Here is a 14,567-nt window from a genome sequence, read left to right on the forward strand (position 1 = left end):
AGGCAGGTCACAGAGAGGCAGGGAGGGGCCGTGTCCAAAAAGGCAGCCTGGGGAAGCTTGAAGGGGAGGAGGGGGCTCCGAAAGGAACTCTGCCAGCGCCTGGACTGTAGCCCCCTAAGAATTCTGACCTCCAGAGTGTAGGAGAGTGAGTGCGTGTGGTCTGTGAGCCGCTGAATTTGTGGTCATTTGTGACAGCAACCCTCAGGAACTCATACACCATCTCTGCAGAACCACCAGTTACTCTCTTGCTTTTCTCAGGGACCAAAAAATATATATATATGTATATGTATCTGGGATGATGGTCCATTTCTAAGCTGCCAAGCAGGCTTGTTTATAAAATATCCCAGCCCTGGGCCAACTGCAAAAGACAGGGCTCAGTGGGGCAGCGGGAGGGGCCACGGTTGATCTGAGGTGTGAGACATGTGGTATTCGCATTTTCAGAGAAGTCCAGCTTTTTGAGTCATAAACCAGCAGAACTATTCTTTCTCTCTTCAAATGTTATACTTAAGGAAAAAAAAAAAACTTCCCCAAAGTAGTACAATATTTATAAATGCATTTATTATAGCTTGCCAGTCATGTATCTAGTATTTAGCTAAAATGTTTTTGAATCGAGTTGTTATATTCCTTGACTTGACTCTGAGTCTTTTCCATTCAGGTCTGTGAGAACTCCTGACATCTGAAGCTTGATTCCCAAGTTTCCATAGCAACAGGAAAAAGAGAAAAAAAAAAATCCAAATCTGAAGATTGCAGTTTACAGCTCTCGAACTTCACAACCAGGCCTCAATTGTTTCAGATTTTCGTTTTCTTTGCAATTTTCACTTAATCTGTACTTCACCATTTTGACAGCATCTTCCTTTTCCCCTTTAATTAATGGAATCCTCTGAATTTTCCCTTGAGTGTTTTAAACATCATGGCATAGAACTTGACCTTCTGGGAGGAGGAACAATGAATACTTTCCCTGATGTTTGCCATGTTGCTAGTCAGCACTCCACACATCCGGTTTGGTCTGTGGGTTAGTATTTGTATATGTATGCGTATCTGTATGTGTATATACCCAGTATTTATAGAGACAGACTACAGAAGCTTGGTCCTCATATATTGTCACCCTTCCCAGAGAGGTTAAGCACAGAAGGGGTAGAAGCTAAAACAGCCGACCCCTGCAGGGCCTCAGCGTCCAGTTCAGCACTAGGGCAGAGCACAGAGCTGGTGCTTCTCCTCGACCCACCGTCCAGGCAGGTCCGCAGAGGGGGACAGTTTTCACTGCATCCTAAGTGAGGATGATCCTGAGTGATGGTGGTGAGGAGCAGAGCTGGACATTTCACCATCAAATGCACGGGCGTCTATCTCTCTGCATTTGTAAGTGTCCAGAAACCACAGTCCCAGTGGGCTTTCTGGGGACCTGGCCCAAGATAGAGAACCTTGCCCTCCTTGGCATACGTACAACAGCCAGCGTCATCATGGAGGTCACACATGCGTCCGAAGAGGCCATCAGGTACCATGTGTATACATATATCGGCCCACATGTACAGACATACATTTACGCGCACACACACCGTTCATTTCCTATATACATGCATTCAATAGAGTAAATACAGGTAGTTTTAAAAGTACCCTTTTGTGTGAATTGACGGCCGTCGTTTGCAAACCTGAAAATAAAAGATGTTCATTATGTATGAGAAGTAACTGATTTTTATTCTGTGAGCATGCGAACATAAGACGGAGGTTAGTGCTTGTACCAAGGTTATCTTCTTGTCCATACGCTGTAACTGAACCATCAGAGCTCACACCAAATTTTTCTAGCAGATAAACTAGTGACAGCCTGTGGCTTTTTCTTAGTGCTCGACACGAGCTAGGGTCAGGTAAGTGTCTTAGCATATTTTAATGCCGTTGCTTACTAAAGGTTTTAACCACACTCGCACCACATGTGGGTGCGCACACGCTTTCTTATGCAATCTCTGTTTGCACCTGTGCTTTTGAGTTTGCCTTCATAGGAACTAGAAGTCATATGTTGTCTTTATTGTAGTGAAATTATGCAGATAGAGTTCCATATATTGTATTTGTTTCTATAGTAAATCTTTTTGAAGCATATAGAATGCAGAGATTTTTTTTTTTTCATTAAAATAAATGGGTGTTGGTGGTTAAAACTGCCGGACGGTAGCTCTTCTCTGATTTCTATGTTGGTGTCTAATGTCGCAGACGCTGGGTCTTGCCCAGTGCGAGTTCACACTTCTGGCTGGCCGTTTGGGTCCCCCGACATCAAATGGGTGAGTGGGAAAGTCAGCAGCCCCGCTGAGGGTACGGAGAAGCCTCAGAGGCAGGGGCTCTAAGCCTGCAGTCACACTTCACCAGGTTTCCTCTTCTGGCTTCACAGGACGCAGCCTCGTGTCTCCCCGGTGGACCTCGCTCCCCTCTTCCTGCAAGGCAGAGGGGAGGGCTCACCGCGGAGCACATCCAGCAGCATCCTCAGAGGCCAGGCGGTCAGCAGCCTGGCTCACAGGCTCGCTAACTAGGCATCAGGAAGCTCACCTCATCCTGAGCCCTCCCTGGGGAGGAAGACAGACTTCGAGTGACCGTCCACTCGAGTGTAAGACTTGCCCTTGCCTCTCAAGCCCACAGGCTCTCCAGCACTTTACAAATGACGCCGGTAGCTCAACTTAGCATAGAACACTGAGAAATCAGAGTAAAGGGCATACTTCGTGAACAAGCAGGATATGCCTTAATTTTCTCGTATTTAAGTTTATTCCCTGTCCCCAGCATCCTCATCAAGACAGAGATATTTCTGTCATGTTGCTCTTTTGAATCCCTTCAAAAACAACAACAAAACAGACCAATTCTTAGGAGCCAAAACGGTACCATTTCCTGAATCATAGGGTGTATTTATATTGCTAGAATACAGTTGCACTGCAGAATCAAAATGTTATTTCATAATTACCAATGTATTTTATTTCAGTCTAAGTTACTGGAAAAAAAAAAAGTCAAGTGAGAGCCAGAAATTTCTTTCCCATTAAGCACAAAACTGTGGGGATTTTATTTTCACAGAATGAAGTCACACCTTCTCCATTTTTTAATTAGTGTATTAACCACCTTAGTTAATTAAAAATTACATTTTCTCTCCATTTTACACATGATTAATTGTTTCAGATGGTTTGTTCTAAGAAGATCATGCGAACATTTTCTAATTTTGATACAAGTTCCCCTTGATGCTAACACTTCTCTCCCAACGGACATCGTTCAGGTAGAGGTACCTGCCCTGGCTCTCTGCCAGCACCTGCCAATCTGAACATCATAACAAAATAAACCCAGCTACATTTCATGGTAGGTGTGAAATCAGAGATCTCGGTGATCCAAAAGTTAACTCCTGTCCTCCCAAGTACCCGGTCACTACCAAACCGACTGAGCGGGGTAGAGAGTTGAGTGGGGGTGTTGCGTGGGATCTTTAAGAGCTTGCACTGTACTTGGCTATAGACAAATGCTAAAGGGTCTCCAAGCATTTTCTGATTTTCTAAGTAGAGCGCACTAATCTAGCCACTTGTAGTTGACTTAAGCAGGAATCATCGGGTAAATCACACCAGGGAGAGAAAAGTCACAAGAGAAAGGTGAGCATTGAGAAAGAAGAAACTACCTTTTCTATTTAACTACTAAATAATAGAAACAATAATAATAACGATGGCGGTGATGGTGACGATGATGATGATGATGATGATGGTGCGTAGCTGCACTTTTCATAAAGATGATGCAACCCATCTTCTTCTCTGGCTGTTGAGACTCGGAAGATTTGGGACTTCTTGTAACCCTATGATAATGGGCTTTCATAATTGTTCGTCTACCGCAATCAATAATTCCTTTGCTATGTAAAATGCATTACCCTTATTTTATTTCCTATTGCTACTGGATTAGCCCACTGCGGAAAAATTTCTCTACTTCTGACTGTGTTTGGCTCAATAGTAAAGAATCCGCCTGCCAATGCAAGAGACGCGGGTTCCACCCCTAGATCAGGAAGATCCCCAGGAGAAGGGAATGGCAACCCATTCCAGTATTCTTGCCTGGGAAATCCCACGGGGATTTCTGCCAGGGGAGCCTGGCAGGCTACAGTCCATGAAGTCACAAAGGAGTAGGACACGACTGAGTGGCTAAACAACAATGTAAAAGCGTATACAAAATCTGTAGAGACAGGAAAAAATGGGGGGACTACATGTGTGAATAAGGATTTCAGATAGGAACTTTAATTCTATAAATTAAGAATAAGTCTATGATTTAAACAAATCATTTAGATAGTCATCCAATTGGGAGGCAGAAAAGCTTCTTCCTACCATGCACGCTGCATCACTATCAGAACAGCAATCATTGGAGGGTTGCTGACCTTGGTGCTTTTGAAATTGTGTTTGGTCCCAAGTCGCTCAGTTGTGTCTGACTCTATCGGACACAACAGTCTCCTCTGTCCATGGAATTCTCCAGGCAAGAATACTGGAGTGGTTGCCATTCCCTTCTCCACAGGATCTTCCCAAAGCAGAGATCGAATGCAGGTCTCCTGCATTGGCAGGCAGATTCTTTACCCTCTGAGCCGGCCCCAAGTGCTTGCTGGGCGGTAGGGATGCAGTGAGAAGCAATGGGTGTAGTAAAACCATAGTAATTTCACTACAAAGCTCTGAAGTCTTTGAGAAAGTGGTTCATAGAAGTCCTATAAATATATGCTGAATTCTCCATTTTCTGCTACTTTTTAAAGCTTTTCCTCTATAAAATTAGTCATTCTTTATCATATACATACATTCAGATTATTAAAGGGTTTAAAATGAAGGCTATATGAAAAATATTTGCATCGTCATGCATTCGTGTCAATCCTGTTCTGGTGTTAAATATTATTTATTTCCCCCAAGATAAAATTTTTCAGAAATTTTAAATGCATTTTTTCATAGACAGTTAAAAGAGATAAAAGTTTATTATTTAAAACTTTTTTCATTCAACTGAAGATACTGTACCTTGGGCCCTAGTTGCTGACTTTCTTATAGTCTCTGGGCTATAAATTAACATTTGATTTACTGTGTAGTTGCCATGAAATTTTTACTTGTTTGTGAAACAGTCAAATAAAGGTGATCTGAGATTTTTAATGTGTGTGCTTGGGCTTAGACTGGCTTTAGTACAGTTTAAACACAGTGACAAAGCAAAGGTATATTTTTTCAAATCGTGCTCTGGTTGGCCTATAATATTTAATGACCAAAGTAAAACCAAGTGCTGCCTGCCTGCCTAATAATTAACTCTTTTCCTATCTTCTTTTATAACAGTCCAATCCTTCAGACTTGGAAAAACCATATAGATGATTGGTAGGTAGGTACGTAGGTAGGTAGAGAGAGGTAGAAAGATACAGAGTGAAATAGAGAGATAACCAGGTACAGGAAGATGTCAAGAAGATGACTTAATTCAGATTTTAAGCAAAAAGGGGAAGGGGAGGATGCTAATACTTGGTAAGAGCCTCCTATGGTGAGATATTCTACATTATTTGTGTGTGTGTTTGCATATTATGTTATACATTTTATATGTAATATATAACTATATATTACATAGATAATTTATATAATTCAAGGAACAGTGAAATAGAGATTATCCCCACTGTACAGATGAGAAAACTCCATTGACATAGTTAAAGCTGTCTTAGCCAGGCCTCACTCCTTGGTTGTTCAGCTGCTCGGTTGCGTCCAACTCTTCGCGACCCCGTGTACTGTATCACGCCAGGCTCCCCTGTCCTTCACTATCTGCTGGAGTTTGTTCAAACTCCTAGAAAGTGTATGTGTGACTCCAACCCTGATCTTTTCCTACTTACTTATCCTAAGCCAGTACCACCCATATGTCACCAGGAATCAACGGAACCAAGTTTGTATCATTACACACAATGCGTGAAATTGATGACAAAGCCTCTGAATAATGACAAGATCAGTGAAGCACACCAAAACCAAACCTGTAAGTCAAGAGTTGCTACGAAACATTTCCTTCCTCCCTAGGCAGTCTGTCTGCAGGAAATTGCTAGTTTTGGTCAACAAACAGGAAATTGATTCCTTGTCAGGCAATCACAGTGACACTAATTTGGAAAACTGCCATAATGAACATGAGAAACATCAACCAACACGTCAAACCAGAAGCAAAACAATTGGAGGTGGATCGGGATGCCACCGGTGACACCATTCTTCCCATGAAAGCAGTTTTCTGTTCTTTTGTGAACGCAACCTCAAAGAGACCCTCCCAAGTTAAAGTCACCAGGGGCTCTCCCCAGGGTGCACTCCAGGACACTAGCAAAACTTGATGTCACATGGGAATCCATGCCAGGAAGACTGTCCTGGGGCAAAGGCGTTTCAAAATTAAATTTGTCAGAGCTAAATTAAATTTTTGTTTCTCTCCATAACAAAGCCCTACCTTTGGTGCTCCTCCTCTGATCCACCAAGAATGGACCCTGAATCCCTGCCCTGCCCTTCCTCGCACCAGCAAGGCAGCATCTTCTCTGCTCAGGATTACTGAAGGCTTGTTCTATACCAAATGGGTATCCAGCACCTGTAGAAATTCCCAACTGTCCTGGTTGTGATTTATCCCCAAGGAGAAGAGATGTGTTCCTCTGATTCAGCAGCATTTCCCAAAGTGTGTAATGACAAACTACTTAAAGCAAGCACTACCTCTTTATCTCTGCTGCCCTGCCTTCTCTTAGGGCAGAATTTTCTAAACTGTCATCCTACGGGAGCATCCTCATGGTTTAAGGACATCCATCTCCCACCTCGCCTAACCGGACCACACCGAGATGCCACTCATGCTGTCAGTTACAGCCATAGCGTGAAACTGTATACCTTTAAATTTGTGATTTTTACTTAAGTCAATATATTTTAAATGAAAATCGTGCCTACTATGAATGAAAAACCAGCATCATTCAGGACATAGTCAAGTGATGATCGCAAAAAATACAGAGCAAAATGGCAGAATGAGATGCTCCAGACACGCCCTCCCCCAGAAACATCAATTTAATGACCACTCATGGATTAGGACACCTTTATGGAAGCCTAGGGGTACACCTGATATGTTCCAGCACCTCAGTGGAGCAAAAGAAAAACTGAAAAAGATGCCTTTCTCAGAGGAACCTGAATAAGGGTAAGAAGAGTTTCACTTTACTGCATCACCCATCCTCCATGGCAGCCCAGCTCACAGCCAAGACTCCTTGGTCCACAGTTTCTCCTTTGGGAAAGCAAACTGAGTCTCTGCTCCCCCGACCTTTGCAGGACGTTGCCCAAAAGGCCACTCTGTCTGTCCCGCAAAGAACGCAGAGGCAATCTGCACAACTGAATATAGTCTGCGCCGGCTAGAAGCTGAGAGGACGTGCCCGGGGCTCACAGCACTGAGGAATCTCAGCAGCTGGCCACAGATCCTACTGACTGGCCACACTGGCCACAGTCTCCACCATGAGTCCTGCTCACAAACAGCATGGAGGCACCTCAAAAAAATTAAAAAGAGAACTACCACACGATCAGCGGTCCCACTACTAAATATTTATACAAAGGAAATAAAATCAGGATCTGCAAGAGATGTCTGCACTCGCAGGTTCGCTGCAGCGTTATCTGCAACAGCCAAGAGGTGGAACCAAAAGACCCGATGCTGGGAAAGACTGAGGGCAGGAGGAGAAGGGGGTGGCAGAAGATGAGATGGTTGGATGGCATCACTTGATAGACATGAGTTTCAGCAAACTCCAGGAGTTGGTGATGGACCTGGAAGCTTGGCTTGCTGCAGCCCATGGGGTCACAAAGAGTCAGACATGATTTAGAGACTGAACAGCAACAAAGGGGTGAAGACAACCTACCTGTCCGCTGACGGATGAGTGAATAAAGAAAACGTGGTGCGTACGCACAATGGAGTATCATGCAGCCTCTAAAAAGAAGGAAGCCCTGCCATTTGGGACACCATAGATGGGCCTGGAGAACATTTTACTAAGCGAAATAAGCCAGACGCGGAAAGACAAATAATATTTGACCTCACTTGTATGTGGGATGTATAATAGTTCAATTCATAGAAGCAGAGAGCACAGTGGTGGTTGCCAGGGGCTGGAGGAGGCAGAAAGGGAGAGATGTTGGTCAAGAGATACAAAGTTTCATTTAAACAGGATAAACAAGCTCTGGAGATCCACTAGAGAATAGTGCTCATAGCCACAATATACTTAAAATTTATCACAGGGTATTCATTACATTTAGTGTTCTTTTAACACACATTTAATAAAAAAAATATTACTACTTTATAACACAATGTCAAGGCTATGGTTTTTCCAGTGGTCATGTATGGATGTGAGAGTTGGACTGTGAAGAAGGCTGAGTGCCAAAGAATTGATGCTTTTGAACTGTGGTGTTGGAGAAGACTCTTAAGAGTCCCTTGGACGGCAAGGAGATCCAACCAGTCCATTCTGAAGGAGATCAGCCCTGGGATTTCTTTGGAAGGAATGATGCTAAAGCTGAAACTCCAGTACTTTGGCCACCCCATGCGAAAAGTTGACTCATTGGAAAAGACTGTGATGCTGGGAGGGATTGGGGGCAGGAGGAGAAGGGGACGACAGAGGATGAGATGGCTGGATGGCATCACTGACTCGATGGACGTGAGTCTGAGTGAACTCTGGGAGTTGGTGAGGGACAGGGAGGCCTGGCGTGCTGCGATTCATGGAGTTGCAAAGAGTCGGACACGACTGAGCGACTGATCTGATCTGATCTGATCTGATGAAGTATTTTATTATATAAAATGTATTACCTATATTACATGTATTTAATATTAATAGTATATGTTAGTGTATCAGGGAAACTTTGGGGGTGTGGCAGATATTTCTGGTTCTGATGGGGACAATGATTTCATCAGTTCAGTTCAATCGCTCAGTCATGTCCAACTCTTTATGACCCCATGGACTGCAGCATGCCAGGCTTCCCTGACTTCATAGGCACATACTTACCCCCAAACTCATCAAGGTCACTTCGTCCTCTGAGGGGAAAGGGCTGAAGTGATACAGGTGCTGATGGAGGGACATGTGTAGGTCAGGAGGGAGGTTCTGACAATAGTCTCTGTTTTCACTGCAAAGTAGAATAGTTAGTCATCCTCTGAGAACGAGGGATGACGCACGGGGTCTAGAGAGACTGGAAAGGTTTGGAACGTCCAGGAAAGGCTGGAGCCAGTGCAGCCCGGGCCACCAGAAGGCCAGGGTACTACAGCCTGAAGCTGCTGCGGGGCATCGTCAGACCTGAGGCACAGCTGCACTCGGTGACCTGGAGACCCCAGTGCACACAGCTCAGAGCAGGCTTAGGCCCTAACAGCTGATGTGGGTGCCAAGTCAGGAAGGAAAGAACCAATGACAAGTTCTTGAAGGCCCGCCCTGCTGTGGTCACTCCTCCCCTGCTCAACCAACACGACACCTCACTGCAGGTGTAGACACATAAGCATCAGTCCTGCTCAGTGCAAGTCAGAGAACTGAGGATCCAGAAACAAGGCCCGGCCTGAAGCAAAGCGCAAGCATGAAAATAAACCCAAACCGTCTCGAAAGGGGAAAGGAGAACTACTTCAGTCACTCAGTTAATTAAGAAATAGTTTTTTTTTTTTTTAATGCAAAGAGGACATAAGACACTTAAACAGAAATGAACATTGTTCAAAAGCAAAGTTTTAAAGGTTAACTGCTGGTGCCTCACACTTAATACAGTAATTTTGTTAAGAGAACAATATTCAGTTAAGTTTGGCGTGTCAACCCCACAAAGTATCAGCCATGATGATAAATTAGTGGAGCTTTTGCATTAAGCAACAAAGTATGCCGTTTTTCTGCCTAAGTGCAAAAGAAAAAAAGCCTCCACTGAAAAAGTGTCAAATTTTCTGGCTGTTTTGAAATTTTCAGTCGCGATAGAAAGGTCTCAAAGTCTCCTGCTAGAAACAGACACCAAACAAAACTCCACATCCAAGCCTCACAGCACTTTTGTTTCACCTTTTTCCTCCCGGGGCGGGGCCAGGAGCCGGGCGCTGTGGGGTGGGCGTGGCTTATGGAAAGGAGGCGGGGACGTGCTGGGCGGGGCCTCGCCTCGGAACGGAAGCGCACAGCGACAGGCCCTTCCGGCGCGTGACGCGAACTACGAGTCCCAGAATGCCCAGTGGTCCCGTGAAACTGGCCTCCGTCGTCGCGAGAAGTAGCCGCTGGGGCGTCTGCGCGAACAAACGGAAGTATAGGTGAAGGTCTGAGGCAGCACCGCCAAGCTGGGCACCGGGGAGATGGCCGAGACTGACCCCAAGACCGTGCAGGATCTCACCTCAGTGGTAAGGGGCGGCTGTGCGAGACGCGTCCGAGGCCGCTGCAACCCTGGGCGACTCCGGCGAGGCCCACGGACCGAGGCGCGTCTCCGCGGCCGCGCAGGGCGGGTCTCAGGAGGCCCCGTTTCTGAAGGCTTTGCTGCCGCGGCCCCTCTACCTTGACTGCCCCCGGTCGCTGTCTGTGGGCCCCTCACCTGCTGACACGCCCGGGTCCCCCGCCCCATTCACTCTCGGTGACCCCCGGATCCCGCAGCTCCCATCCCCAACCCCTCCGTCCCCAAACACCCAAGGCATTATAAATCGCAGAAGGTCCAGAAGGGAGGGGGCGTCACCAGCCCCTCCCACTCCACCCCCGCCCCAAGTCTTATTCGCCAGTTGGGAAAACTGAAACCCAGACAGGGAAATTGAAGGCCACGGAGCTGCGGAGAATTGGGGCTGAACCCGGGGTCCTTGGTCTCCCCAAGGGACCAGAGCTTCTACCCTGATCCCGTGACGGCGTCTCCGGGGTAAGCGTGGGGTGTTGTGTTTGGTCGTTTCACAGGTGCAGACACTCCTGCAACAGATGCAAGATAAATTTCAGACCATGTCCGACCAGATCATTGGAAGAAATATCCTTTATTTGTAGTCAGTCTCTAATGGGTCACTGGGTCCCATTTTTCCAGATAATAGTGGCGATAAGTGGGTAGTTTGCAGGGCAACTTCCACTTGTCATTTATACGATTTTTTTTTTTTTTTTTTTTTTTTTTTTTTTAGTGAGCTTAGGTACACACTTCCTGAGAAGTACTGGGCAGAGATCTAGGGATACACCTGAGCTAGATCCCTGGCAACAAGGAACTTGCAGTCTGTCGATAATATTGTCTCAAGTGGCTGACTGTGAGCTAAGCATTTCATGTGTAGATCTCCCGTGATCCTCACCATCACCTGACGAACAGGTTGTGGCAGATAAAGAGTCAGGAATCGTAGAAAAGTGAAAGAACTTGCCCAAGTCCTTTCACAAGAATAACGGCAGGGCTGGGATGTGCTCTAAGCCAGATTCTGACAACGTCCAAAGGAAATTAGGAAACCACTTTCATTAAGCTGCTGTGTTGAAGGCCCTAGTCTGCAAGAACCTGGGGGAGAAGGGTAAGAAGTGGAAGCTCTGGTGCCTTGTCTTTAACTTCCCCACTTGATGACATGAGCAGTCGCATTGATGACCTGGAGAAGAACATAGCAGACCTCATGACGCAGGCCGGGGTGGAAGAGCTGGACAGTGAAAACAAGATCCCGGCCACACAGAAGAGCTGAAGGTGAGCGGAGGGAGGGGCAGGTCCCTGTGACTCTGATGTAGTTGGACTTCTTCTAGGTCCGTCCCCAGCCACGGACCAGCAAGCATCCCCTTGTTGTTGCCCCTGGGGACTCCAGGCTCTGAATTTTTCATACCAAACTAATTCCTTATGAGGAGTATATTTTTTCCTGTTTTTATCAGTGAACCCTAGATTACCACTGAGTAATATTAGATAACACTGAGTTTATACCAGTACAACCAAAACAAAAAAGTATGTTTTGCTGGCCTGAAAATTTGAATCACTGGCAGATCTTCCAATGGCTTTTTAGGGTTTTTTGTTTGTTTGAGAGAACACCCACTTTGCCACCTTCGTAAATACCATAAGTTCTAGGGATTCTCTTGCAGGAACACCCCTTCATGAGGTAAATGCCAGGACAATAACTGATTATGTATGATTTAGATGACCTAAACTATGGCCATGTTAACCCTTTATGCTAGAGTTGATTTAAATTTCCAGGGGAGAGACTAATAATAAAAAAGAGCAGTTAAAGCAGGATAGCTAGATGCATAGATGACTGCTTTGGTCTCACCATGGTGGATTCCTTCATAGTGAGCCTTTTCTAGAGTGTGGCGTTTACCTCATTACAACCCAGAAGTCGTTTTTAAACTCTCTTTGCACTTTTAGCATTTTCTTGAGTTGAGTTGTGTCTGAATCTTTTGTAACCCCTCGGACTGTAGCCCACCAGGCTCCTCTGTCCATGGGATTTCCCAGCTAAGAATACTGGAGTGAGTTGCCATTTCCTTCTCCAGGGGAGCTTCCTGAGCCAGGGAGTCCTGCATTGCAGGCGGATTCTTTACTGCTGAGCCTTGGGGAAGCCCTTTAGCATTTTAATTTCCTGTAAAAATAAAGTTTACTGTGAATGTTTAGGTAACTATAGAGTACCAAGCAGAATATACAGGAAAAGACACCAAATTCTTTTTTTTTATTTTCTGAGCATGTCCTGGCTGGACCAAATTATAGGTAACTATGAAATACGGGTTGCCTGGAAGTCCAAGAAAATAAAGGTTTGAGAGGTAAAAAATCTTAAATCTACTCTTATCTTAATAGTAGATTGGGTTGTTGCGCTATGTGAGTAAATCACAAAGTTGTTTTTGTGGTTGTCACTTTGATTCCTTGTAGACTTGGGCAGTGTTCTTTTGTCTCCGGAGCTCCTCCAGGTCTCATGTCATCCAGCCGTCAAAAACCCCATCAAGTGAATAAGAACACCCTCTCAAGAACTGCAGGACTGAAGAATATCAAGTGACAGGCATAATGCTAGAAAAGGAGTGGGAGTAGGGAACAGTCACAGTAAACTTTTTAATAAAGGTTTTTATTGTAGTTTTGCTAGGATTTTATGCAGACAAAATATTTACTTCAAATGAGGATTCTGAAAGGATTTTTTATTACTAATTCTGTGTATTATTTTTATTTGTCCTTATAGATTGAATAGCACATTGATGGCTTTTCCTTTTCCAACAGATTGCTTGTCTTCGCTGGAATCTGGAACACCTTTTTACAAGCCAAGAGGAGACAGATGGCTTTTTCAACTAACTACTATGTGTAGCCAGGTTTTATATTATAAAGTGTGCATTCTTCTTACCACATACTATAGAGTTAGTTTATGGAGTGACTTCCCTCCCCTGCCCCCCGTTTCCTGAACATGGTGACTTCACATCTTGGACCTTGGTCAGTTGTGCTATTAAACACTAAAACTTTGGCAGTTCCTGCATACAGTTGTCCAACTTTTTAGTGTATTTTTGTGAGGTTATTCTTCTTCCTGTCATTCCCTTTGTAGTAGTTGCTGTTTGATAGAAGTTGCTGTGTGATTTTTTTATTAGACATAGAGTAAACTCTTGGTTATAATTAGATTTTGTGAAGTAAGATGTTTATAGTTAAGGTTCTTTGATTCTCAGAGTAACCATTGAGTGAATACCAAATAGTGTGTTGGTGATACTTTTCAAGTGGTTAAAAACATTTAAAATTGTGTATTCGGAATATCTGTCACGACTCTGTCGCCAAAACTCAGAATTGAACCACGATCTTACATCTGAGTCCCTGAGGTCAGATGCCACAGTAACTTAGAGTGACCACTGCCACTTTAGTGTTAGAATTTTTAAATACAGAAAACGACAGAGTTGCCTGATGTGATGAGGCTTTCAGTAGTTAGAGTTTTGCATGAGATTTGAATTCTTCAGTCGGACCCTACATTGTCCACTCACAGTCGTTACCATAGGAAATCTGGCAGGATTGTACAACTCAGTTATTCCCATCTTTTGAGCTACTGGCTGGGAAAAGAAACAGAAAAGAAAAGCAGACCATGTTAAGCCCATGCCAGTTGTTTGGCTAGAAGATGATAAATACCTTGTAGTAGGCTTGAGTTTTTAAGAAACACTGCTTCTTTATACTGTTTCCTACCTGAATTCAAGCAGAGTAGTGGCTTTATTACTGATGCTGCTGCTCAGCTGAGCGTGTCGAGTTTTGATCCTGGAGGCAGTGTTGACAGGAAGGAGAACCGCGTGACTGTCGCAGCAGGGTGATTTTGTAGAGAAAATGGAAGAAGTTGAGGAATGAAATAGTGTTATGGAGAGGAAAGCCCAAGTCAACACAGTGTGATTTTTTTAAAGTTTCCTATGTCACCAGTCTTAATTGTTTGTATTGCAAATGTATAATAAGATTAAGGAACAATGTGTCCTGTTTATAAAGTATCCGGGGAGCACAAAGGATTTGATTTCTTCTGGACAAGATGGATTCCCCACTGTTAGCACCAAGCTGCAGAAAGTCCTTCCCTGGGCTGGTGGGTCCTGCTGTGGGTTTGGCCCTGAAGGCCCAGAGCACAGTGGGACGGGACAGGAGCACACGCAGGTGCTTCCAAGCCTGGGAGATGGCAAGTGGGCAGTCGGGCGCTAGGAGCTGGCTTCCTTAAGTAACAGGAAGTTTTCAGGGGAAGCTCCCCTGACCAAAAATACCTGCCGTGAA

General features: G+C 44.7%; 2 protein-coding genes across 6 annotated transcripts in view; both read left to right on the forward strand.

Annotated features, from left to right (window-relative positions):
• The window catches only part of CDH13 (cadherin 13), a 1,055,068-nt gene extending 1,053,395 nt beyond the window's left edge, over positions 1-1,673 (forward strand). For all 3 annotated transcript variants that reach the window (XM_044931221.2, XM_025269790.3, XM_044931222.2), the window contains one exon: positions 656-1,673. In XM_044931221.2, the coding sequence (XP_044787156.2) occupies positions 656-663 (8 nt within the window). In that variant the 3' untranslated portion in view covers positions 664-1,673. The remainder of the gene's footprint in view (positions 1-655) is intronic.
• An 8,461-nt stretch (positions 1,674-10,134) lies between these two features.
• On the forward strand, positions 10,135-13,320 carry HSBP1 (heat shock factor binding protein 1). 3 transcript variants are annotated; one of them, XR_006545948.1, is made up of 5 exons: positions 10,135-10,293; positions 10,829-10,895; positions 11,453-11,573; positions 12,547-12,625; positions 12,732-12,920. XR_006545948.1 is itself a non-coding variant. In XM_025268453.3 (4 exons), the coding sequence occupies exons 1-3, from the start codon at positions 10,249-10,251 to the stop codon at positions 11,569-11,571; spliced, it is 231 nt and encodes a 76-aa protein (XP_025124238.1). In that variant the 5' UTR covers positions 10,135-10,248; the 3' UTR covers positions 11,572-11,573; positions 13,071-13,320. The 3 variants fall into 3 exon arrangements, 2 of the variants coding, with proteins under 2 accessions (XP_025124238.1, XP_044787054.1); XM_025268453.3 differs by lacking the exons at positions 12,547-12,625; positions 12,732-12,920 and adding an exon at positions 13,071-13,320; XM_044931119.1 differs by lacking the exon at positions 12,547-12,625.
• The last annotated feature ends 1,247 nt before the right edge of the window (positions 13,321-14,567 follow it).

This window comes from Bubalus bubalis, chromosome 18 (genome assembly GCF_019923935.1).
Source record: "Bubalus bubalis isolate 160015118507 breed Murrah chromosome 18, NDDB_SH_1, whole genome shotgun sequence".
NCBI lineage: Eukaryota > Metazoa > Chordata > Mammalia > Artiodactyla > Bovidae > Bubalus > Bubalus bubalis.

Bases quoted from the DNA above. Each gene is read 5' to 3' on its own strand.
- HSBP1 (XM_025268453.3), top strand. From the start codon at position 10,249: ATGGCCGAGACTGACCCCAAGACCGTGCAGGATCTCACCTCAGTG. The intron at 10,294-10,828 runs GTAAGGGGCGGC...GTCGTTTCACAG, and splicing joins TGCAGGATCTCACCTCAGTG to GTGCAGACACTCCTGCAACA. The intron at 10,896-11,452 runs ATATCCTTTATT...TAACTTCCCCAC, and splicing joins CGACCAGATCATTGGAAGAA to TTGATGACATGAGCAGTCGC.